We start from the raw sequence: 25,819 nt of genomic DNA on the forward strand, positions 1-25,819 counted from the left end.
TGAGGGCAAATGTGGCAGCCACTACTGGTTAGATTTTCAAGAGAGCTTTTCACTGAACACACTGTGCTCTTTTGGAAATATGGCCACTTCTTTACGTACCCAAATGGGAACTGAGAGCTTGAGAATATGGCCCTAAATAGGGCTTGATCCTGCACTCACTGATGCCAATGGCAAAATGCCCATTAACTTCAGGGATGCAAAATCAGACCCCCTACTCAGGAAAAGCTTACCTGTAGCATTGTACACAAAACCTGAGGAGTTATTTCTGAGAGGATGCAATGGCTTCTTGAAAGGCTATCACATGGACCTTTAACGTCAAGATGGAACATCATCAGGCAGCAAAAGAAGGGAACTCTTTAATACACTTTCATGAATTGGAGAAATTGCCATTGCATTCTTTTTTGGATTTTTAAGGCTGAGTTATGACGACTGTCACAATCCACCTCTCTTAGTTTCTCTTTTTGCTCTTGGCATACAATATGAATATGAATAGTAAGTAATATGGCATATGATGTAAAAGACAGTTACCTTTTTCCGTAATAGGTATTCTTCGAGATGTGTTGCTCATCCATTCAACTTAGGTCTGTGTGCTCACCACATGCACCGGTGCTCGAAGTTTTCCCCTCAGCAGCGTCCGTAGGGGACCGGCTCTGGTGCCCCCTGGAGTGACACACATATGCCACGGCATAAAGGGCGCTGCCGGCCCACTCCACCCTCACTTTCCTCTTGCTGGAAACTCCGACAGTGGGGAAGGAGGGCATGTCGTTGAATGGACATCTCGAAGAACACCAGTTATGGAAAAAGGTAACTGTCTCTTCTTTGAGTGATTGCTCATGTCCATTCAACTTAGGTGACTCCCAGCAGTACTCCTCGTAGGCGGGTAAGGAGTTCACAGACATGTAGATTGCAACACAGCTCTGCTGAACCCAGTGTCGTCCCTGGCCTGCTGAGTGATGGCGTAGTGGGCCGTGAATGTGTGCACCGAGGACCACGTCACGGCTTTACAGATGTCCTGGATCAGAATGTTTGCCAGGAAGGCCGTCGAGGATGCCTGCGCTCTAGTCGAGTGGGCTCTGATGAGCGGCGGCGGCAGGGCCCCTACCAGCTCGTAACAAGCCCTTATGCAAAAAGGTGATCCAGTTAGAAATCCTCTGCGTGGACACAGGGAAGTCCTTCATTCTATCAGCTGTAGAGATGAAAAGCTATGGAAAGGCTTTGTCCGGTCTAGGTAGAAAGCCTGGGCCCTTCTTACAACCAAAGCATGGAGGCCCCTCTCTTCACTAGTCTCATGGGGCTTGGGGCAGAAGACCAGAAGGAAGATGTCCTGGTTCATGTGGAAAGCAGACACCACCTGGGAAGGAAGGCTGGGTGGGGCCGGAGCTGGACCTTGTCCTTATAGAAGACCATGTACGGCGGTTCTGAGGTCAGGGCTCGCAGCTCGGAAACTCGACTTGCCGATGTCACTGCCACCAGGAAAGCTACCTTCCATGATAGGTGAGACAGGGAGCACAAGGCCAAAGGCTCAAAGGGTGGGCCCGTGAGCCTGGACAGAACCAAGTTGAGGGGCTGGGGACTGAACTTGAGGAAAGTCTCTCGAGACCTCTGAGGAACCTGACCGTCACGTCATGGGAGAACATCGTCTGCCCCTGGACGGGCGGATGAAAGGCAGAGATGGCCGCCAGATGCACCTTGATAGAGGAGTGTGCCAGGCCCTGGTTCCTCAAATGAAGCAGGTAGTCTAAGATCAACTGCACTGAAGAATGCGAAGGGGAGATGCCCAGTTCATTTGCCCAGTGGGAAAACCTCGTCCACTTTGCCAGGTAGGTCTGTTTAGTTGAGGGTTTTCTACTCCCCAGGAGGACCTGGTGGACCCGCTCTGAACAGGTCTGTTCTTCAGGGTTCAGCCATGCAGCATCCACGCCATGAGGTGAAGAGACGCAAGGTTGGGGTACAAGAGGAGACCGTGGTCCTGAGACAGCAGATCTGGTCGGTCTGGCAGGGACCATTGGGGAACTGCTGCCAAGCTCAACAGCATCCCGAATCAGTGCTGGTGTGGCCACGCTGGGGCGATCATGATAACCTGTGCCTTGTCCCTCTTGATTTTCGCTAGGACCTTGCTGATGATCGGAATCGGAGGGAACAAATACATCAGGCTTTCTGCCCACGTCTGAGAGCAGAACCTGTGGCACCTCCTGTTCTGCCTGGTGGTGAACAAATCCACTTGGGGAGTTCCCCACCTCTGGAAGATTATGCCAGCTACATCCGGGTGGAGCACCCACTCATGGTGAGAGAAGTCCCTGCTCAGGTGATCTGCTAGCCTGTTCCTGGCACCCGGAAGGTGACATGCTTCTAGGTGGATTCTGTGGTTGATGCAGAAGTCCCAGAGACGAAGTGCCTCTTGGCAGAGGTCCGAGGATGTTGCCTGTTGATGTACAACATTGAGGCCATGTTGTCCGTGAGGACTCTGATCACTCTGCCCAACAGGTGAAGTAGGATGACCACGCATGCTCTGCGCACCGCCCTGAGCTCTTTGACGTTTATATGTAGCGTTGATTCCTCTGGGGACCGCATACCTTGGGTATGGAGAGTTCCGAGGTGCATTCCTCAGCTAAGGTCCGAGGCATCCGAAACCAACTCAACTGAGTGAGGAGTGCTGACGAAGGGAACTCCTTCCAGGACTTTCCTGGGATCGGTCCATCATCGCAGCGAGGTAAGTACCAAAGGTGATGACCTTCTCCAGGTAGTCCCTGGACTGGGAGTAGACCGTTGCCAGCCATTGCTGCAGGGGTCACATCTGGAGCCTGGCGTGGTGCACCATATATGTGCACGCTGCCATGTGACCTAGTAGGCGCAGGCAAACCCTAGACATGGTCAGGGGAAACGCAGAGTCCATCAGTGCCCTGAATCTCTCCAGCGGCAGGAACACCCTGGCCCAGGTCGAGTCGAGCACCGCTCCGATGAACTCTATCCTTGGTGTCAGAACTAACGTGGATTTTATGTCATTTACCAACAGGCCGAGGTGACGGCATGTGGCCAGTAGCACCACGACGTCCCCTTGGACCTGGAGTTGCCCTTGATGAGCCAGTTGTCGAGGTATGGATAGATCTGGACACTCTGACATCTGAGGTAAGCCGCTACCACTGCACTTGGTAAATACCTGTGGTGCTGTCGCTAAGCCAAAAGGAAGGACCGTGAACTGACCCCCTTTAACAATTCCTGATGTGCCTTAGCATCATCCTGGTGAACGATAGAGGGGCCCCACTATAGCCTTGTCTGGTGATGAGGAGGAGGAAGCCGGTACCAAGGAGTCCTCCGCAACCAAAGGTGGTTCGGTGGCTTGCTCACCCACTTCCTCCTGTGCCCACAAGGTGCCTGCAGCCGAGGCCTCTTGAACTGGAGTGGGAGGTAGCTGATCTCTCCGGACCTCCGGATACCGAGTGAGTGGCCTGGGAGGGCTGAGTGAACCCCCATGGGTTCCATGGGTACCACCGTGCCAGCCACGGAGTCTGAGGCTGCGGTGCCATAGATGTAGTCTGCACCGTAGGTATCGGAGCTTGTCCCACAGCTAAGGAACCTCGCTCCGAACCTGAGCTAAAGTCGGAGTGGTTGCTCCCCTGCGACCAAGATGCTGCTGAGTGGTGGCTCTGTCCGGATCAGTACCGGTCGCTCCTCCCGGAGTTGGATCTGGCTGATCTTGACAAGCATCTGGATTGGGGCCTCGGTGACCGGCGATGTTCAGCTTGGCACGAAGCCACACGTGGTGATGCCACTCTGGGGGATCAGTGACGGTCTGGGGAACGGTACTGTCAGTCCCAAGACCGGTCTCTGGAGCGGTACCGGTGCTGCAGAGGTTCCGGGCGCCAGCTCGAAACTCCTGCTGGGGAGCACGTGCCTGCAGAGGTCTGCGCCTGGTTACTGGCAAGCTGCGCCTTGAGCCTCTCTGCCCTTGTCTGAGGTCCGGAGACTGGATGGGGCTGCAAAGCTTCTGCCTATCACTGTCAGAAGCGTGTCAGCTGCGAGAGGGCGACTGTTGGCAGAACATCCCCCGCAACGGGGAGCGTTACCGTAGAGGTGCAGACTGTGCTGGTCCAAATGTGGGTTTATTCTCTGACCAGGACCCACAGGGGCCAGAGTGGATGGCACCAGGAGGGACAATCTCTTGCGCCGCTTGCAGGGCCTCCGGCATGGACAGCACCCGGAGCTGGCGAGGACCTCCGTCGATATCTGGGGTAGCTGGCGGGGAGCGGGCTGGGATACACCTTGGGTCCCAGCTCAGGTTGAGTGATCCCGAAGGGGGTGAAGAGGTGCCCAGGACGGGGCCTTAGTCCACTCCAGACTTGTCCTTTCCTTTGCGGGAAGCTGGAGACCATCCTCGCCCCATCTTCCTGGGCTTCTTGACTTGAGCCATGAAAGGGGACCGGTGCCGCGCAGACGGTACCGGCAGGACACTGAGCACCGAGGCAGGGCCGGCTCCAGGCACCTGTGCAGCATGCAGGTGCCTGGGGTGGCCAAGGGGAAGGGGCGGCATGTTCGGGTCTTCGCTGGCAGCAATTCGGCGGCGGGTCCCTCAGTCCCTCTCGGAGGGAATGGCTTGCCGCCGAAGAATGAAGCGGCGGCGGTAGAGCTTAGTGCCGCCGATCGTGGCTTTACCCCCCCCCCCCCCGGCTTGGGGTGGCAAAAACGCTGGAGCCGGCCCTGCACCGAGGTCATGGTGCTTGGTGCCAAATTGGAGCATTGCTCCGGCATCGGGGTAAGGGCAGACTCCATAAGGAGTGCTTTCAAGTCAATGTCCCTCTCCTTCTTCGTCCTGGGCTTGAAGGACTTGCAGATTCTGCACTTATCACTAATGTGACCTTGGGTGTCGCCCAAGCACCGTAAACAACTGTTATGTGGATTGCTAATGGGCATGGGCCTTTTACAGCAATCACAGGGCTTAAAGCCTGGGGACCAGAGATGCACCACCTGAGGCGAAGTCCCGTTTGGGACCTACTAAGTCTCTAACAAATAGGGAAACTAAACCTAGAGGGAAACTATATACAATAATATATAAGAGGTAAATGGGTTCGAACGAACGAGAAGCAACAGCACTAGCTGACAGGTTTCAGAGTAGCAGCCGTGTCAGCAACAGTTCTGTGCACCATCACTGGCAGGAAGAAGGAACTGAGAGCGGAGGGGGCCAGTGGTACCCTATATGCTGTGGCATATGCGCACCACTCCAGGGGGCCCCAGAGCCAGTCCCCTACGGATACTGCTGAGGAAAAAACTTCCAGCACCGGTGCATGTGGCGAGCACGCGCACCTAAGTTGAATGGACATGAGCAATCACTCGAAGAAGAACCAGGAATGCAAAGTGTTTGAGATCACTTAAGTAAACAGCTTTGATCGAATATAGATTTCAGTGTGAACATGTAGTAATCACACCTAAATCCTAAAGTCAATTTAGCAGCATGTTTAATTTAATTAGTTATTCTGTGTGATAAATATTTATCAAGATTGTGGTTGTTAGTGTCTACCTCAAAACCCAGAGTGTGGATTAATGTGTTTTCACTACCCATAAGATGTCTCCAAAAATATTTACCATACCCAAAGCATCTAGAGCTGCATGGCAAATGAGGTTTACTGTGCAATGTGATGCCACATATCTTGGAAGGATAATGTTTGACAAACCTTCAATTAAGGGCATGTCAGTGATGTACCAATGGAAATCACTTCTTTCTTAGGGCCAAATGCTGCGGTCCTTAATTGAGCACAATTCTAAATGAAGTCAATGGGAGGTGTACTCAATTTAAATACCAGAGTCTTTAGCCCTGAGTGAGTAAAGGCCAGTACACTAGACTATCTGGCTGGTTTACAATGAAATTTTAACTAAGGTTGTTAATAAAATAATTTTTTGTTAACACATTCACATAACATTTACTGATTACTAAAATGCTATGCAAACACTCCACAAAGAGGGATATGGTTGACTGGAAATATGTATCATTAGTTTACATACAGAGCGTAAACTTTTTTTCATACAGAGTGCAATTCCTCTGCATGTCTGTATGTATCTTCTCTAATATCTTAACAATAGTGATTTATTTAACACTACTACCTACAGGCCCCAGCCAAGTTTGGGATCTTACTGTGTTTGACACTGTATTAACACATAGCAAGAGACGGCTCCCTACCCTGAAGAGCTTACAATCTAAAGAGAGAAGACCGAGAAGGGCTGGGAGGAGAAACAGAGGCATAAAGAGTGAAGCGATTTGCCCAAGGTCACAGAGAAGTCAGTGGCAGAACCCAGGTCTCCTGACTCCCAGGCCAGTACCCTAGCCACTAGCCAATGCTGCCTCCCTATTTCGGTATTCTTTCTATTACTTTTCTTTTTAAAAATTGTAAGTGAATTTAGTGCTGCTGAAAAGCATTGGATTGAAGAGACTTTCTGAAGCCTCTTATTTATCCACAAAAGGTACCATGTGGGCAGCCGCAAACAAGCTTCCGCCATGCTGCTTTGTCAAAGAGCATCAAAAGTGACCGGATGTCACCGCCTCCAGGGGGAGAGGGTTCTTCATTTTCCCTAGTGCATTCAGGTCTCTCTTCTGTGACCATCAGGGGACAAACTGGTGTTGATTCTGATGGTGGTTTTTGCAAGGAGGGCTCATGTCTACTGGGATCTGGGGTCAGAAACCATCATTCATTTCACACACACCTCTAATTAGCCATCAGTTAGATTCACCACCGACCTGGACTAGAAGTGCAAGATTCTATAATTCATTACCAAATTCCTGAGCTGTCCTTCTCCTGCACTCTCAACCACTGTTGTAGTTTAACGGTACACACATATGAAGAGAACAGCCCCTGTGAACTATGTAACGGCAAATACAATGGTGAGAAAACTAGAGTCCTTAGTGATAAGGTCAGCATGTTCCAGCTCTCCCATTCACTGGCAGGCAGACTATTTGTTGATGGGGGAGATTTTCAAAGACACGGAGTTGGGTGCTTAAATGCCACGAGTGCCTCAGAAAAATGTCTCCCCCAACGTGAATAATTTATGCCATCTTTCCACCCCATCCCCTTTTACACACCCATAAGACAAATAAGGTTCAGTTCAGTTCAGGCTCATTTCCTCCATATTGTTAGAGAAGCAAGAAGTAGATGCTCTGCATTGCTGAGAGAGGCGGTAGGATGTATGCCGAGCACATACACAATTTGTTTGGTTGTGAAAGGCTGGTTCCTCCTAAGGCTCTGAGACTGTCAGAAACAACAGGCCAAATGCTGCACTCCAATACACAGAGTGGGACCATAGGGATTGCCAGGGTGGAACTGAGCAGATTTGGGCCCACTATCTGTTTAGATCTTCATTTCTGAAAGTGCCTTTTACTCCCTCCGAAGGCATGAAATGACCAATCTACTTAGCATCAAACGTACTGGGATTTGGGAAGGCAATACCACCAATGTGCAATTATGAGCAGGGAAGATCACCTGCAGAAACAGAAAGAAACCTGTACCCTTTCAAGCACAACTTTCAGAAGAGAGACCAGATGATCTTATTGATGCAGGATATAAGGCTTGCTATCAAATGGCAGATATACAGCAATTAAAGCAGAAAACAACTGCTTCTATAGAGCAAGCCAACGCACCTTCCTGGATATAACTATGTGAATGATTAGCACCTCATCTGGATCTATACCACATCTGGAAAAATGCTTTGGGCCTCTATTTCCCCCATGAGATGTGTGTGTCAAAAGCCCAGTGCTGTTAACCCTTTCGTTGCCACACTGCTATGATATTCGTTTGGCACCCTGGCGATCCACTGGGAACATCAGTGCGTTAAAGTGATGTACTTGGTATATGACACAGCACCAGAGTTGTGTTTGCCTCATGCACTGAGCTTGTAAGCAGCCATCAAATAGTTAATGTGTGTTACGAATATACATGAAGGAAGAACCACACCCCGCTACCCCTTAGTTAGATGCTGGTGTTAATTGAAGGCAAGGTATACAGAGCAGCCATACATTTATTTCTGCAGCTGGCCACACGATGAGATGCGAGGGTATGAGTCAACAGCACAATCCCTTCCTTTAAACATGGACCAGATAGATGCAAGCACTTGGACTGAACAGCAGCAACAACAGCATTAAATAGTGTCAGTTACAAACGGTTTCAAAAGAGGACAGAAGCGTAGCTGACTTTGAATGATAGCGTATAATAGAATGGGTCGCTCATGAATTCATTACCTCTCCAAGACTCTGTCTCTCCTGTCTCTCCTCGTAGGCGGAAGTGTAGAATGGCTCATAAGTAATTAGGTCTGGACGTTCAATGTCATAAATGGCCTTGACTTTGGGAATAGCTGCTAAATCCTTGTAATCAAGGATCTCATTGTCTACTTTTGCCTGAAGGTCAAAGACAGAAGATAAATTAACACACACAAATGCACTAGTAATTTCTATTTTATACAATTCATGCGTTGGGGGAATTTGCCGTCACAATGCACTTAAAGAAAACCCTTCTTGCCACTCCATTAATGTATGAAGTGACTGACTGTTCTTCAGCATCATGCCTCCTTTAATAGCACAGAATGATTTTTTTTGAGAGAGTTTAGGCAAGAAGCAGCATGATCTAAATAGACTCAACATAGGAGCTCATGGTTCCTAGTCCTCAAGTCAAAATCCCAGCTCTGCAAATGACTCACTGAATGGCCTTGGGCAAGTCACTTCACCTCTCTGCTTTGGCTTTTCCCCACCTGTAAAATGTGAATAAATAATACCGGCTTCCTAGCTCACACAGATATTGAGAGGATTGCATATGGCACCCTGAAGATGGAAAGCTGCTTCCCACCTTCATTACATTAGAAGAAAGAACATCCTAAAATGAAACAGAAGGCAAACAAGACTCCAGCTTGCAAAACACAGCAACAAAATGGTGCATGGTGTCTTCAGAACCACCTATCCCCACGTATCCCCTATCCCTACATATCTACATTTTTATTTGGCACCCATCACCATAGTATCTGCAAGCCTGGCTAAGAGATGTTGATAAGATGTCAAACACTTTGACATCCATTCCACAGTGTGATTTCATGGCTAGTTTGCACCTGGAGGGCCAACCTTGGAAATAAGCTCCAAAGAGAGCTGCTCACTCCCAGGAAAGTGCTGTAAGGAGATACACCAAACAGGCAAAGGAAAGCTGTCATTTGTTTTTATATTTCTTTTGTTTAAAGGAGAGTGTTGAGATTTAAAAAAAAACATTGCCAGTTCTTACCTGCATTATGGAAACACCTTGAATTATTGAAACTGAGTGACATTTAAACATCTAGTTTCCTTTTCATCTCTTATGCTGTGTTTACACCTTTTGCATTTCACTAAGCTGAACAGTAAAATTAGATTGGTCAGTTTCTACTCAGATTCATTTCCACCCACGCTAAAGACTGACACACACATTTTCAGAGCTGTCTAGCATTTAGCCATCCATCTCTCATTATAATCCATTTGGCATGGCGGTTCCCATGCAATCCCTTGAGTTAGCGCTCACAAAATGCTGCATTTTAAAATTATTTGTTTAAAAAAAAATACTTTAAATGGTTAAACAATGATTTTTCCAAAAATTACCTGAAGCTTGTTTGACTGTAACAAAAATGACCTAAGCACTTTTAGCTCTTACACACACACACACACACACGCACGCACGCACTAATGAGTTGAGAATGTGTCAGGACATTGTTAACGCAGTGCGAGGTAAAACAGACATTTTGATACCAATGTACAGCGGTAACACTGAATTGGCCTACGACTGCAGATAACAAGGAGTGAGTTTCATAAGCTGGCCTAAGGCGATGAAGCTGCACATTTCAGCATGCTGACAACACTCCAGATTTTGCTCTATGGTTTCAAACCAGCACTGTGTAACAGGTCTAATTTACTGGCTGCTCCTTCTACAGTGAAGTGCATGGCAAAACTAGCACTGCGTTGAATGGATACTGGATTGGACCCCTTAGTCAATTTTTCCACACACCCCACACGCCACCAGTAGATCTGTGCCCTGTACGTCTTAAAACACAGCATGCACCCTGTTATTCCCCTAGATATCCCTTTGACGCACATCCCTGTTTCTTAGGCTTGGAATATGAATAGCACAGATTAAGAAGATAGTCCCTTTTGGATGTAGGACTTCTCTAGCTAGAAAAAGGAAAGAGACATCTGCTGCACTCGGATACCTGGGTAAGTTCCAATTAGGAAAGATAAATAAAAGCAGAGAAGGACTAACATTCCTTTAAAAATATTGGGACTTTCCTAGTTTGGTGATGATTTAATAGAGCTTTTCCATCTCTAATTTCTGGGATACTATGGTGGGAACAAAAGGATCCACCGGGAAATCTATGTATCCAGCAAGATCATCTAAATTCCTGAAGAAAAGGGGTCCTTTAGGAAGGGGTTACAGGGCACTCGTACTATTCTGTGAATATAAACCCCCATCAAAATAGAGTAGCATAGCAAAATTCTAGAGGATGGCCCCATATTTAGCACTGTAAAGGTAATAACAGATAGATGCTCAACACTTCTGTTTTTTTACAAGAAATTTTCCCCCATAGGACCAAATCTCTGTTCTAGTGGCAAGCTTTACTGGGCATAGCAGAACCTCCGTAAGTTCCAGGATTTAGGGCAATATGCCCCCAGGGGCTGCATGCTGAGAAGTACAGTAACTTCCTACATAACCAAATCCCAGTGTGGACACAGTTATACCAGAAAAATGATGCCCGATATCAGAATGGCTTATTTCACTTCCTAACTGGAATAAGCTATACTGGTAGAAGCACTTTTCTACTGGTGTAACTGCACCCACACTGGGGAGCAGGGGTTCCTGCTTTAACTATACTGGTATAACTGAAGTGGCAAATCTTTCTAGTGTAGACAAGCCCAAGATACAGGAAATGTCAGAGAAATGCCAAAGTACAGCAAAGCAAGTTACTGTGCAACACTGCGAAATCCGAGCTGCTCTCCGCTGCACTGATTGGCTGTCGACAGAAGTCCACAGCCTTTTGTGGCTAACTATGAGCCTATCAGTGGATGTGTAAGCAATCAGGGGCTAGCTGTATAACCTATGAGAAGGAGTGGGGCTCATCTTATTTCTATAGGCCGTGGCCCTTTCCTCCAAATTGTCTTGTCCTAGCAGAACAGGCCCCTCTCATCTGGGACAAAGATGAGTTTCCATTATGTATGAATGAAACTGACCCTGCTTGGGCTGCCAGCGAGCTTTGGACCTGAGACCTCAGCACTTAAAGAACTTGGACTAAAGAAGTTTCTTAGGTGGAAGCAGAGCACACCTATAAACGTCTTATGCAGGCCAGCCACCAGAGGGAAGACAGATTCTCCTAGCATGGGTTACCTAGCAGCAGAGGGCCCATGACACACTAGAAGGGGAATAAGGCTCTGAATTTGTCAGTTTTCACAAAGCCATCTGGTATGCCATTTACTACACCGGACAGCTGCATCAACTCTGGGTTAACAACTTCGGCACAGTGTAGCTTACAACTCTGCTACGCAAACATTCTGCCTGAGATTCCGCAAAGATGCCTATGGAACTAGTACATCCAGTTCCCATTAGTTTTAATGGGAACTGGCCTTCTAAAACCCTTAGAGGGTATTGGAAATTCCAGCCTCTATCTCGTCATCAAGGGAGCAATGGCTTACAAATAGGAAATTATACTTACATAGATAGTATGGCCTGGTGAGCCAGGAATACTGGAACCTGGTCTGGAATAAATACTTTCAGATGATGTCCTTGTAGGCTGTAAAACAAATGTTCACTTGTAAGTGATCTGTCCGCAGGTGTAACACTAAGAATTTAGATTATTATTAAAAGGCAGAAAGATTCATTTGTCTTCAAATGAACTAAAAAGTTGAATAATATAAATGCAAACTCCAGCATTCCAGGACATTTCACAACCTTGTGATACAGGCATGGTTTCTCTTTTTTTTGGGGGGGGGGGGAGGGTTGTGTGTGGGAAGAGGGAGTTTCTTAGTTTTAAGGCACACTGTGGGGAAAAAAAGATTGACAACAACAACAACAAACCAAAAAGAGCATCTCACAGAGGCATTGTAGGAGCACTCCAGGAAATTCTTGTCAATGTCCCTATTGGAAAGCATTATTTGACAAATGGCAAAACCTATCTCAGTTCCACTGGTGGGGAGCGAGATTCCAATCCTGCAGTATGCAAGTGGGCTGCACAGCAGCTTACCCACCTGCTATCGCTCACTGTATCGGGGCCTTAGTCACTGGAACTACATCGACGTAAATGAGTGCAGAATTGGGCCCAACACCGGACTGTAGAGGGACAGAAAACCCTCTCCCTTGGAATAGTTCACAATCCACGCAACACAATGTAGGTGCAATAGTTGCAGGTAAAATTCAGTCTGAAATTCCACTCTACAATGCCTCTGATATTTAGTGCCACTGCTTGCAACTTGAATCCTGTGCAGTTACTTACACCAGTACAAAGTGAGTGCAACTATAAACTGAATAAAGCAACAGAGGGTCCTGTGGCACCTTTAAGACTAACAGAAGTATTGGGAGCATAAGCTTTCGTGGGTAAGAACCTCACTTCTTCAGATGCAAGTAATGTGATTTCCATTACTTGCATCTGAAGAAGTGAGGTTCTTACCCATGAAAGCTTATGCTCCCAATACTTCTGTTAGTCTTAAAGGTGCCACAGGACCCTCTGTTGCTTTTTACAGATTCAGACTAACACGGCTACCCCTCTGATATAAACTGAATGAAGCTCCTGGCACTTCTTCAATATCCAAGTGACATTACCTCCATGTAGGGCAGTGTGGATAAAGAAATTCATTCCGTATCATCAGGTATCTGAGTTCAAACCTCCATAAATCAGAAACCCATTTATTGAGCCAAAAATCTCCCTGGTCTCCTTTTCGATGAGCCTGCTCTAAAAAAAGCTATCAATGCTCTTCAATGTATGATAATTCCTCCTAAGTCTACGAAGCAGTATGCACATTGTTAAAGGTGTTAGAGTAAATTGTCCTGAACTAAAAATTAACATACCAGGAGCCTGATCCAAAACCCATTGAAAACAATGGAAATTCTCCCACTGAAATTGGTGCGTTCTAGATGAGGCCCAAGATTTCTCTTTGAAGAAATCAAAGCCCACATTGCCTCCTCATGAAAAATCAAAAATCTACAACAATATTCTCAAACCAGATGCAAAGTAAAGGAGCTCCCTAAAGCATGAAGCAACTTGCTGGCCGGTGGGTGATTCTGGATGAGTGCAGTGGGATATTTTACTCTAATGCCGCTGTACAATTAAACTCTTGATAAACTTGTTCTTGTCACTTGTTGGTTGTGACACAGAACCAAAGGAGCAGTGATTGCCCACTGGAGAGAGAAACGAAACCGGCTCACAGATCTCATACAGGAAATATCTGCCCAGTGGGGCTCTCTTATCTCTCAGCAGATATTTCCTGAAAGGCGCCTTCAGCTAAGTAGCAGCCACTTCCCCTGGGTCCTTTTAGCTTTTACTTTATAGTGAGCAAACTAATGGGGCACCATTAAAAAACAGGCAGAATAGAGTATTCCTCAGCTCACACCTGATTTGAGATGTGTTTTAGGAATCCCAGCAAAGAAACTCATGCATTTGGGGACACTGGGGGAATCAAGTACTTGGAACAGGTACCAAGAAAATTAAGGAGTTAGATCAAATGCAGCAGTCTACAATGGAGAGCAGATGAGGACACTGAGGGATACCTCCCTCCCTCCCCCCCTCTCTCTTTCTCCCCCCCCCCCAGCAAATCTGAGCATATTTTTTTCAGCTGGACCATGGGCCCTCTCAATAGGAAGACTTAGGAAGAAAAAATCAGTTTCACACATACAGAATGGGAAGAGACTGTCTAGGAAGGAGTACGGCAGAAAGGGATCTAGGGGTTATAGTGGACCACAAGCTAAATATGAGTCAACAGTGTGATGCTGTTGCAAAAAAAGCAAACATGATTCTGGGATGTATTAACAGGTGTGTTGTGAGCAAGACACGAGAAGTCATTCTTCCGCTCTACTCTGCTCTGGTTAGGCCTCAGCTGGAGTATTGCGTCCAGTTCTGGGCACCGCATTTCAAGAAAGATGTGGAGAAATTGGAAAGGGTCCAGAGAAGAGCAACAAGAATGATTAAAGGTCTTGAGAACATGACCTATGAAGGAAGGCTGAAAGAATTGGGTTTGTTTAGTTTGGAAAAGAGAAGACTGAGAGGGGACATGATAGCAGTTTTCAGGTATCTAAAAGGGTGTCATAAGGAGGAGGGAGAAAACTTGTTCACCTTAGCCTCTGAGGATAGAAAAAGAAGCAATGGGCTTAAACTGCAGCAAGGGAAGTCTAGGTTGGACATTAGGAAAAAGTTCCTAACTGTCAGGGTGGTTAAACACTGGAATAAATTGCCTAGGGAGGTTGTGGAATCTCCATCTCTGGAGATATTTAAGAGTAGGTTAGATAAATGTCTATCAGGGATGGTCTAGACAGTTTTTGGTCCTGCCATGCGGGCAGGGGACTGGACTCGATGACCTCTCGAGGTCCCTTCCAGTCCTAGAATCTATGAATCTATGAATAGCTACAAAATTCCATATTGCAGGAAGATGCCCCAGCTGCCCTTCTGCTCCTCCCATAACGTAACCAAGAGAAAAATTATTTACATTAGCCAAAAAAAACCAAAACTGCAAAAATCCCAAAACCAAAACCAAACTCCCAAAACACCAAGAATTAAATGGGAAAATCAGGCTGTTAATGAGAAACATTTTATTCCCTTTAAAATTCTGGCATTTCATACTGCTGCTTGAGTGGAGTCATATGGTCATATGTAGCAAGTTGTTGCAGTTGCCATGGTAAGCGATTGTTATTATTACAAATCACAAGGAACAAGGTTAAATAGCCGAGGTGCAATTCTGGGCATCTTCCTCATTACTCACCTTCTGGTTTTGGCCAAAGATTTGTCTTTTTGATTTATTTTTTCTAATAAGTACAAACAGATTGTGAGTTTCAGAGAGAAACTACAGCCTTCTCTTTTCCTCTCTCTATCCCCATACATTCTTTGGAATGTAACAGACAGACAGAAGTTTGTACATCAAGGGAAAGGGGCTTTCATAATTACTGTAGGGAATCAGAAGTTGCCAGGAAACAGCCACTTAGACCTAGTGTTATTCTCTTGCAATGTTTCTAAGTCTCACCTCCCTGTTTGGTCCCTAAAAATACATTCTGTGATCAGCTAATTCACCTTATACTAATTGGCCCGTCCTATTGAGCAACTTGCTCCATGGTATTTTTTCATACCAAGTGTAGTTAGTGCAGCCTGCTTTCCAAGTTTAGGCCCCAGTCCTGCAAACATGTACACAGGTGCTTAACTTTAAGCACAGGAGTTATTGCACTGGAGTCAATGGCAGAACTAAGTGCCGAAAGTTAATCATGCACATAAACACTGGCAGGATTAGGGACCTAGTCTCCTTTTCCTCAGTTCTCCCTTTCTTCTGCTCTCGGATCCAATCATGCTTATTAGCTTCCCATCAATTTGGCTGTTAGTAAAATGGCTGTTTGCCGGATCTGCCATTCCTTATACCCAATATTCCTGGTCTCTTTCTGAGTGCACCAATTTCACATTCTCCTGCAAAGCTCTGTGAAGACCCTTTTCATTAGTTACTATTATTTGTATCGTGCTAGCACCTAGGGACCTCATTCACAGACAAGGACCCTATTGTACCAGGCGCTGTACAAATACAGAACACAAAGGCAATCCTGCCCCGACGAACTTAGTCAAAGTATTTCTGGAAACCCAGTGATCAGCATTGTAGGGTTTTTTTTAGTGGTCCCCATCCTATGTCTTGCTTAGTTTTACAACTGTCCTCTTAAGAAACAGATGTTTTCCCATTGTTTTAAGTACCCCCTACATCCCTATTTAGCCACACTGGCCTCTCTTGCCCTTTTTCCCTGTTTACACAGGATGAATTTCAACCAGTCTCTCCAACTGTTTCCTAAAGATTTCCTACTCTGCTATAGGACATTTCCCACGTTGCTTGCAGTGGTGACAAGCAACGAACCATTCAGTACTTCTATTAAACTCCTCTTCCTGCTATTTTCAGTGTGCGCTCCTTACCCTCCTCCTTTTTTAAGAGGGTAAGAGTCATCTCCATCTCCTCTCTCTTCTCCTCCTCCTCACCCCTCCCCTCCCAAATAACATCTGAGATCTTTTTGCTGGATACAGGAAATCTAAGAATGCATAGTAAGAACAAACAAATTCATGCATATCATCAATGGAGCTAAATGATGGATTCAAATCTCAAGGAAAGCATCACTTCTTCATATTTTTCTCCTCTTCAGCAATCTCTTATTTTTATTTATTTTTCCTCTCTTCATGCATTTGTCTTCAATGCAAAAGGTCATTCATGCTATTTTTATGGCGATTCTGTTGGGGCCATTGTGTATGTCGGTTCTGGATTATCGTATCTCACACACACATATGCCCCAATTTGTTATTTAATATTAGTTCATACAACTTAGGCTGGCTCATCTTGATTTACTTCAGTTTTTAGATCATCATGCACGGCACATTATTTAATCGGATAAGTTATTTAAAAGAACAAAAACACTAGGGCCATCCACATCACCCAAATGCCGCAATGTGATGGCTGTGCTTTTCTATGCTACAGATGTTCAGCGTCATGCTCTATAGAAAGATATGGAGACAAGCAAGCCAGATCAGAAGTGATCCCATGAACATCTGGCTGACTGGATGCACTACTATGATATAAAAGACACTGCCAGTGTTGTTTACAGTACCTGCCTTAGTTTTTTGATTGAGTTCATTATGCAAGGCGGTGAGAACAGCTGCAGAAGAAGGGATAATGTTTCATTCTACACACAGTCACTTAACAATAACATTGCTCATACAGTTAAAACAGCTACAGAGGCTAGTTTAAATGTGGTAAAGATGTACATATAAAAGCTCATTAGAAATTAGCTTTTTCTGCAATCACTCCTAATTGCTAAACAGGATTTTGTTATAGAAGTAACCTTTGGTTCCCCTAGTACAACATAGATTACTCTGATCCTTTGTCTCACTGACTGTAAGGTTTTTCAAAAGAGACAAGTTACTTAGGGCACGGATCCAAAGCCCAGTGAAGTCACTGGAAAAACTCAAATTGATGTCAGTGGGCTTTGGATCAGGCTCTTATTGCATCATGATTATTATAAATGGTGGTGTATGTGACCCACCAAGAAACAAAATCCGAAAGCATTCGTTATGCATGTCCATTATTCTGCCAATTCATCATGGCTTCAAGTTTCTCTTTCCAGGAGCATTCATGCGGAGACTAATTATTTCCTCTCCTAAAAATCTACAATGCATATTCATTGGCTAATTTAGCAGTCATAAAAGACCAGGTGTGGTTTAGTTTTAAAAAACACGCACATACACACGTGCTCAGAGATAGGAGCAACTTCTTTCCATCCTAAAAGCAAAGTGCGGTGAAGCAAAATTGGTCTTCAGGACAAGTCATTCCGTACTAGTCGTTGCCAAACTTAATCTATGCCACAAAACTACTCATGCAAATGACGGCTTCCTCCAATACCTGTATTAAGTCTGCACCATGAAAATTATGGGTGAAATCTGGCTCCCAAACTCCCATTGACTTCAAGGAGGCAGGATTTCACACAATATTCTTAGATTCTACTATCAGGGTTTGATCTTCTTACAGAATGCTAACATACACAATTTTCTTAAGAGATTGTAAATGTTGTTTTTAAAGACTACTGCATGTATGTAATTTATGACAAACTTCCCCTCCAAAAGCCAGTTTATTCTTGCATGTTGCCGGGTACCTTCATACATTTTGTGATCAGTTAACACCTTTCTAAGCCCAGCTCCAGGGAATACTGGAGGTCTCACCAGAATGCCATTTCTCCAAGAGATTTCCTGCCCTGTTTTGAAGACTTGAGAGCTTTGGATAGGCTTTGAATAAAAATCTAAACTTGCATGTTGTTACCTATCAGCTCTGTGTTCTTGGGGAACCAGGGCGTAGTACCCAGCCTGTCTGACTCACGAAAGACCTTCCCCCCTGCGGCCTCTGCTTGAGCCAAAGCCGATCAGAAGGAAGACTTACAAAAAGCAATGAAAAGACGGTGGGAGACACACCTAAAGCCCTTCGGACAAGGGTGACAGGATTAAGGAAACTCCTCTAGCCTCATTTGCATCGGAGGTCGGACCAGGAAGCATCTCAATTAGCATACAGAATGGAGAACAGAGATTCCAAGGCAAGAACTGCACTGACCTCTGGGACCAGAAAAGCAGGGAAGCACTGCATGATGGGGGAATCTCTGCTCCAGATGTTAATGAACCCACGTCTGCACGCACCCAGCTCAGTAGTTATCAGACCAATTCTAGTAATAAATCCTTTACTGGAATCCAAAATACTGAAGCTGCCTAACTGTATTGTGAGCTCCCTCAAAGGCACACTGCCCATAGTTCCTATTGTCTAGCCTGAACAAAACAACTTTGGTATACTCCCTTGAGCCATCAGTATACCCATAAACAAATCTAGTATTCTCCCTTGAACCATTGTTGTTTCCCTACAAAACCCCCTACCCATACTTAAGTATGTGTTCTGATGCCTGGATCCAAAATCTGCATCAGTTCCATTGGGACTTCATCTTCTCCTGACTGATCATGCTGGGGGCTCTGCCTGTCTCCAGCACTCCGGACTCTCAGCTACCACCACCACCGGGGAACCCCAATCAATTCAAGCTTCACGGAGTGCTGAGAACCCAACTCTCTCTCTCTCTCTAGGTATAGCCTTCTGACCCTGACTTGTGTGATCAGTTATAGTTTTCTAAACCTGACTTTTATAATCAAATTTAAGTTAGATTTAATATTATAACTATTTTGTTTGTTTGGCTCCCCTTGTATGGTTATTACCTGGCAATAAATAATGTTCATGGTTAAGCTGGTTGCTTCTCTCTCCTCCCCCCCACCCCAGTGTTTTTTGGCTTCCCCATTCACTCTGCAGCAACACTCCTCGTACCTAAACTAAAGATCCCTGCAGTGCCCAAAAATCCTGTGGGGTTTTCTCATCAAGTGGGCTACTACCAGAACAATTGTAATGTGAAAGTGGGGATAGGGACGTGGTGAACCTGAGGCATATGAGGGTGACAGCTAGGAAGTGCTGCTCGACCCAACCTACTGAGTCCAGGAACATATAAGGGGTCAGCTTGGGAGTGCTGATTAATCTGGTCCTCTCAGATGCACTCGGTGTGTGTGTGTGTGTGCATCTGATTCTGGGGGCTGGAGGAACCCAGCCCTGGGGAACCTAGGGCCTGCAGGATAGCTCCATTGGGAGGGAACTTGCAGTAAGGAGAAGTAGAACTCTGTATGAGAACGCCAGTGACACAGCAGTACATTGATAGAATTACAGACACCCCCCCCTTGAAGAGTAACCCTAATAAATGAGCGTACCCCAAAGTAATGGGAAAATCCAGTAACTGTGTGGTTATCTGGACCAAGCACATGACCTAACCTTTTCAGACACATACATCATTAATGCTGTGTTCCTTTTAACAGGCAGCTAATGGTGTGATTCTTAATGGCCAAACTATGCACTCCACTCCTGAAGTCAGACAAGATAATGGTGGATGGCAAGATTTTTATTCCTTTACCTCATGGAAATTTGACTTTTCTGAGGAAGAAGTAGAGCATAAGATCTATACAAAAGTAGTATAATGATGGTTGCAGTGTATCTGGCACATGGAGAGACCACTGAGCCAAATTCTGCCTGTATCACACCCTGGGCAATCAGAGTATAAATCAGGGCAGATCTTGACTTTGATTAGGTGGATGCCTGCACAAGTCAGAGGGCGGTATTTGATCCTAAATTACCTACATCCCATGGATTCTACATTGTGAGGAGACAGTTTCTCTATTTTTGGCTGTGAGCACTCACCTATTTCCTGTCCTATTTTTCTAATACCTTGGATAACATTCATTTTTTTAATCCTGGGACTTTTGGATAAAGTTGGGTTTCAACACCACTGATCTGAAATCTCATCATTGAATGCACACAAAGCAAAGTGTACAGCCATTCAAAAGTCTTGACCACAGTCTAACAGACTAATGCAATCGTTCTGTAGATTACTAACTAGAACCTTTATTATCTGACTGCATCAAGTCTAATTCTCCAGAAACATTTCCTCATCCTAAACCAGTGATAGAGCATCTTTATAGTTGTTAGCAAGCATGCTAAGTTGTTGGATTGCTCTGTTAACTAACATGCAGGAAGGTCCACATTTAGGAGTGGTTCAGGACTCGCATTTCCCAGAATTAAATCAGGAACAGAGCATCACAGAGGAAACTGGGATAGGCTCGAGCCAACTCTTACTGAAAAATGGGCCTCTTTCCACTGACTTGAATGGGAATCAGCCCTAGAAAACAATGCTGCAGGAAAATATCAAACACTCTGTATCTGCTGGACTCAGAGAAGTCTGGAGGAAGAAAAGCAGCCCAGAATGAAGAGGTAAGAGAAGGCTTCATAACTCCAACTTGGATAAGCCACAGGTCAAGTCACTGCCTACATGGTGGCAAGAGCTAATGGGCAGCACATGAACCAGCCCATGCTCAGAAACCATTCAAAAATAGAAACTTTACAAAACAATTATTAACCAGTTTAGCTCAGTTAAAATAGTCAGTTGGCGCTGGACAACATTTTTCCAGAATTGGATATTTCAATGAAATTTTTTCATGAAAAAGCTTAAACACTATTTGTGAAAATTTCCCCAACCAGCTGTGTAAAGTCACAATAGTTTTCATATGATCAGATCTTTAGTGTGGTGTTTGCATTTGTAATTTTCTATTCCAGAACAACCACTTTCTATAACCCACTGAATAATGACACACAAGTGAAAGAGCAAAAAGCTATTTTTGTGTGCTTAAAAAGCAAACAGAACCTTCATATTAAACAAACAAATTAAGCAGAAGTAGGAAATAGCAAACAAGATGCATTTCATAACGCAAAAGACAAAGTTTGTGCTTCAAGGGGTGAGTGAAGGCAAAGAAAGCTGAGTGAGATAAGCAGCATCAGCATCAGCAGATGACACTAGTGCAGAATAAGGAAATCTTCTCAATAAAGAAGGCTATTAACAACTGTATGAAAACACAATAGCAAACCTCTGTAGAGCGTGGTCTGCGCAGAACCAGACTCTTTGGATAAAAGAAATCAGATGAGGAATGCTGCCATGAAATACAAGAGGAAAAAAAAAGTGAAAAAAGCAATGTTTCTCCTGGATACAGAACAGCACATAAACATCGAGAGTTCAAGGTCTTTTGCAACACAGTTACTAATACCCCCTTTCACTAAGTTGGACAATAAACTGTGTGCAATGTCACATACGGTTAGCTGCGGAATCACCAACTGGCAGACAATTGTAAAAAAAAAAAAAAAAAAAAAAAATGCTCGGCACTTATGTAGAGTTGCTTTATTTCCTGCTTGTTTTGGCTTCATAACATGCCACACAAAAATCAAATGGGGAAAAAGGTCTTAAGCAACCCTTGTTTTTATGAACTCCACCTAAGACAGGGTGGGCAAACTTTTTGGCCCGAGGGCCACATCTGGGTGGGGAAAGTGTATGCAGGGCCATGAATGTAGGGCTGAGGCAGGGGGTTGGGGTGCAGGATGTGGGAGGGGGTTGCAGTGTACAGGAAGGGGCTCAGGGCAAGGGATTAGGGTGAAGGACGGGTGATGGGTGCAGGAGAGGGCTCCGGGCAGGGGGTTGGGGTTGTGGGGTCCAGAAGGGGTTTGGGGTGCAGGCTCTGGCCCAGCATTGCTTACCTCGAGCGGCTCCGGGGTGGCAGCGGCGCGCAGCAGGGCTAAGGCAGGCTCCCTGCCTGCCCTGGCCCCGCGCCGCTCCTGGAAGTGGCCAGCATGTCCAGCAGTGGCTCCTGGGAGTGGGGTGTGGCAGGCGGCTCCGTGCGCACTGCCCTCGCCTGCGGGTATCACTCCCGACATTCCAATTGGCTGCGGTTCCCTGTTGCCGGCCAATGAGAGCTGTGGGGGGCGGTGCCTGCAGGTGAGGGCAGCGCACGGAGCCCTCTGCACCCCCTCCCTCAGGGGGGGAGCCCTCTGCACCCCCTCCCTCAGGCTAGGGAGCCTGCCTTATCCCCGCTGCGCCATGGGGCTGGCAATCCTGCGGGCCAGATTGAAAGCCCTGACGGGCCGGATCTGGCCCGCGAGCCGTAGTTTGCTCTCCCCAACCTAAGAGTTAGGCCTTGGCTACACTGGCGCTGTACAGCGCTGCAACTTGCTGCGCTCAGGGGTGTGAAAACGCCCCCCCCCCGAGCGCAGTGAGTACAGCGCTGTAAAGCGCCAGTGTAATCAGAGCCTGCAGCGCTGCACGCTCGCTCGCAGCACTGCAAGCTATTCCCCTCGGAGAGGTGGAGTACTTACAGCGCTGTGAGAGAGCTCTCGCAGCGCTGGCGGCGCGACTACACTCGCACTTCACAGCGCTGCCACGGCAGCGCTGGAAAGTCCTGAGTGTAGCCAAGGCCTTAGCTAGTGAGAGCGCTGACTAACTTGTATTCTAGTTCAGCCACTGAGATAAAACAGAGCTTGCCGAGGACTTCTGAAGCTGCTTCAACAATAAGTTTGGTTGGTTTCAAAGGGAAAGGAAATCCAGCAGTGCAGAGTCCACGTCACCAGAAAATCTGGTCCTGCCCAATACTATGAGGTCACAAGCACTCTCATCTGCCATTTCAAGGCAGTGTTCTTACATTATACAGGTGTGAATGTCTCTGTTAATTTAACTGATTTCAATTAAGATTATCTGAGTTAAAAGTGGTTTCAGAGTAGCAGCCGTGTTAGTCTGTATCCGCAAAAAGAACAGGAGTACTTGTGGCACCTTAGAGACGAACAAATTTATTAGAGCATAAGCTTTCGTGGGCTACAACCCACTTCTTCGGATGCATATAGAGTGAAACATATATTGAGGAGATATATATACACACATACAGAGAGCATGAACAGGTGGGAGTTGTCTTACCAACTCTGAGAGGCCAATTAAGTAAGAGAAAAAAAAAAACGTTTGAAGTGATAATCAAGATAGCTCAGTACAGACAGTTTGATAAGAAGCAAGTGTGAAAATACTTACAAGGGGAGATAGATTCAATGTTTGTAATGGCTCAGCCATTCCCAGTCCTTATTTAATCCTGAGTTGATTGTGTCTAGTTTGCATATCAATTCCAGCTCAGCAGTCTCTCGTTGGAGTCTGTTTTTGAAGTTTTTCTGTTTTAAGATAGCCACCCGCAGGTCTGTCATAGAATGGCCAGACAGGTTAAAGTGTTCTCCCACTGGTTTTTGGGTATTATGATTCCTGATGTCAGATTTGTGTCCATTAATTCTTTTGCGTAGAGACTGTCCGGTTTGGCCAATGTACATGGCAGAGGGGCATTGCTGGCACATGATGGCATATATCACATTGGTAGATGTGCAGGTGAACGAGCCCCTGATGGTATGGCTGATGTGATTAGGCCCTATGATGATGTCACTTGAATAGATATGTGGACAGAGTTGGCATCGGTCTTTGTTACAAGGATAGGTTCCTGGGTCAGTGTTTTTGTTCAGTGATGTGTGGTTGCTGGTGAGTATTTGCTTTAGGTTGGGGGGTTGTCTGTAAGCGAGGACAGGTCTGTCTCCCAAGATCTGTGAGAGTAAAGGATCATCTTTCAGGATAGGTTGTAGATCTCTGATGATGCTCTGGAGAGGTTTTAGTTGGGGGCTGAAGGTGACAGTTAGTGGTGTTCTGTTATTTTCTTTGTTGGCCCTGTCTTGTAGGAGGTGACTTCTGGGTACTCGTCTGGCTCTGTCAATCTGTTTTTTCACTTCAGCAGGTGGGTATTGTAGTTTTAAGAATGCTTGATAGAGATCTTGTAGGTGCTTGTCTCTATCTGAGGGATTGGAGCAAATGCGGTTATATCTTAGAGCTTGGCTGGAGACAATGGATCATGTGGTGTGTCCTGGATGGAAGCTGGAGGCATGTAGGTAAGTGTAGCGGTCAGTAGGTTTCCGGTATAAGGTGGTATTTATGTGACCATCGCTTATTAGCACAGTAGTGTCCAGGAAATGGACCGCTTGTGTGGATTGATCTAGGCTGAGGTTGATGGTGGGATGGAAATTATTGAAATCACGGTGGAATTCCTCAAGGGCTTCTTTTCCATGGGTCCAGATGATGAAGATGTCATCAATGTAGCGCAAGTAGAGTAGGGGCGTTAGGGGACGAGAGCTAAGGAAGCATTGTTCTAAGTCAGCCATAAAAATGTTGGCATACTGTGGGGCCATGTGGGTACCCATAGCAGTGCCGCTGACTTGAAGGTATATATTGTCCCCAAATGTGAAATAGTTGTGGGTGAGGACAAAGTCACAGAGTTCAGCCACCAGGTTAGCTGTGACATTATCGGGGATACTGTTCCTGATAGCTTGTAGTCCATCTTTGTGTGGAATATTGGTGTAGAGGGCTTCTACGTCCATAGTGGCCAGGATGGTGTTTTCTGGAAGATCACCGATGGATTGTAGTTTCCTCAGGAAGTCAGTGGTGTCTCGAAGATAGCTAGGAGTGCTGGTAGCGTAGGATCTGAGGAGAGAGTCCACATAACCAGACAAGCCTGATGTTAGGGTGCCAATGCCTGAGATTATGGGGGCGTCCAGGATTTCCAGGTTTATGGATCTTGGGTAGCAAACAGAATGTCCCTGGTCGGGGTTCTAGGCATGTGTCTGTACAGATTTGTTCCTGTGCTTTGTCAGGGAGTTTTTTTAGCAAATGGTGTAGTTTCTTTAGGTAATCCTCAGTGGGATCAGAGGATAATGGCCTGTAGAATGTGGTGTTAGAGAGCTGTCTAGCAGCCTCTTGGTCATATTCCAATTTATTCATGATGACGACAGCACCTCCTTTGTCAGCCTTTTTGATAATGATGTCAGGGTTGTTTCTGAGGCTGTAAATGGCGTTGTGTTCAGCATGGCTGAGGTTATGGGGCAAGTGATGTTGCTTTTCCACAATTTCAGCCTTTGCACGTTGACGGAAGCAATCTATGTAGAAATCCAGTCTGTTGTTTCGACCGTCCGGAGGAGTCCACGCAGAATCCTTTTTTTTGTAGTGCTGGTAGGGGGGATTCTGTGGGTTAGTATGCTGTTCAGAGGTATGTTGGAAATATTCTTTGAGTCGGAGACGTCGAAAGTTAAAAGTACTTGCTGGCTTGGATGTATAAAGAAAAAGTAAAGATATTTGGAAGGAACATCTGCAGTTGCATGGGGACTGGAAATAAGCCAGAAGGTTTAAAAGGTCGGCTTGGAGCATATTTGCAATGGTAGTGATGTAGTCAGGAGTACTTTGAAACAATTAAAAGTCTGTTGGGTCACTGACAAGGGAACATATTGTATACTAGCCACACGCCAATAAATACAAGCAGTCTGTCTCCCAATCACTGCCAGAACACACTGTTACACCCATACAACTGAATGAGCAAGGAGCCCTAAATCAGCCTAAATGCCTGACAATCTACAGCGGCTTCCACCCAGCAGTTCACCAGCAGCTCAACCCACTGATCCTTAATCAGGGAATTGCTGACGGTTTTAGAGCACACTTCACATAAGGGCATGTCTCCACCTTCTAATTTTAGAGGAAGAGGCATCAAAATACCCAGACTGTCTGTAACTAGGGCAACAATCACTTCCTTATATTTCTCCTGAAAGAACTGACTCTTCTACGAACGTCACAGCGTTGGATAATTGGTATCGGCTGATGCTGTGATACGCTGGTCATGG

General features: G+C 45.9%; 1 protein-coding gene across 8 annotated transcripts in view; it reads right to left on the minus strand.

Moving 5' to 3' along the window:
- Window positions 1–25,819, minus strand: part of ABLIM1 (actin binding LIM protein 1) — a 142,206-nt gene that overhangs the window by 41,552 nt on the left and 74,835 nt on the right. For 5 of the 8 annotated variants that reach the window (XM_065408563.1, XM_065408561.1, XM_065408558.1 and 2 more), the window contains 2 exons: window positions 11,689–11,766; window positions 8,219–8,374 (listed from right to left, as the gene is read on the minus strand). In XM_065408563.1, the coding sequence (XP_065264635.1) occupies window positions 8,219–8,374; window positions 11,689–11,766 (234 nt within the window). The remainder of the gene's footprint in view (window positions 1–8,218; window positions 8,375–11,688; window positions 11,767–25,819) is intronic. The other 3 variants (XM_065408565.1, XM_065408560.1, XM_065408562.1) reach the window with 1 other exon arrangement.

Source organism: Emys orbicularis, chromosome 7 (assembly GCF_028017835.1).
Source record: "Emys orbicularis isolate rEmyOrb1 chromosome 7, rEmyOrb1.hap1, whole genome shotgun sequence".
Lineage (NCBI taxonomy): Eukaryota > Metazoa > Chordata > Testudines > Emydidae > Emys > Emys orbicularis.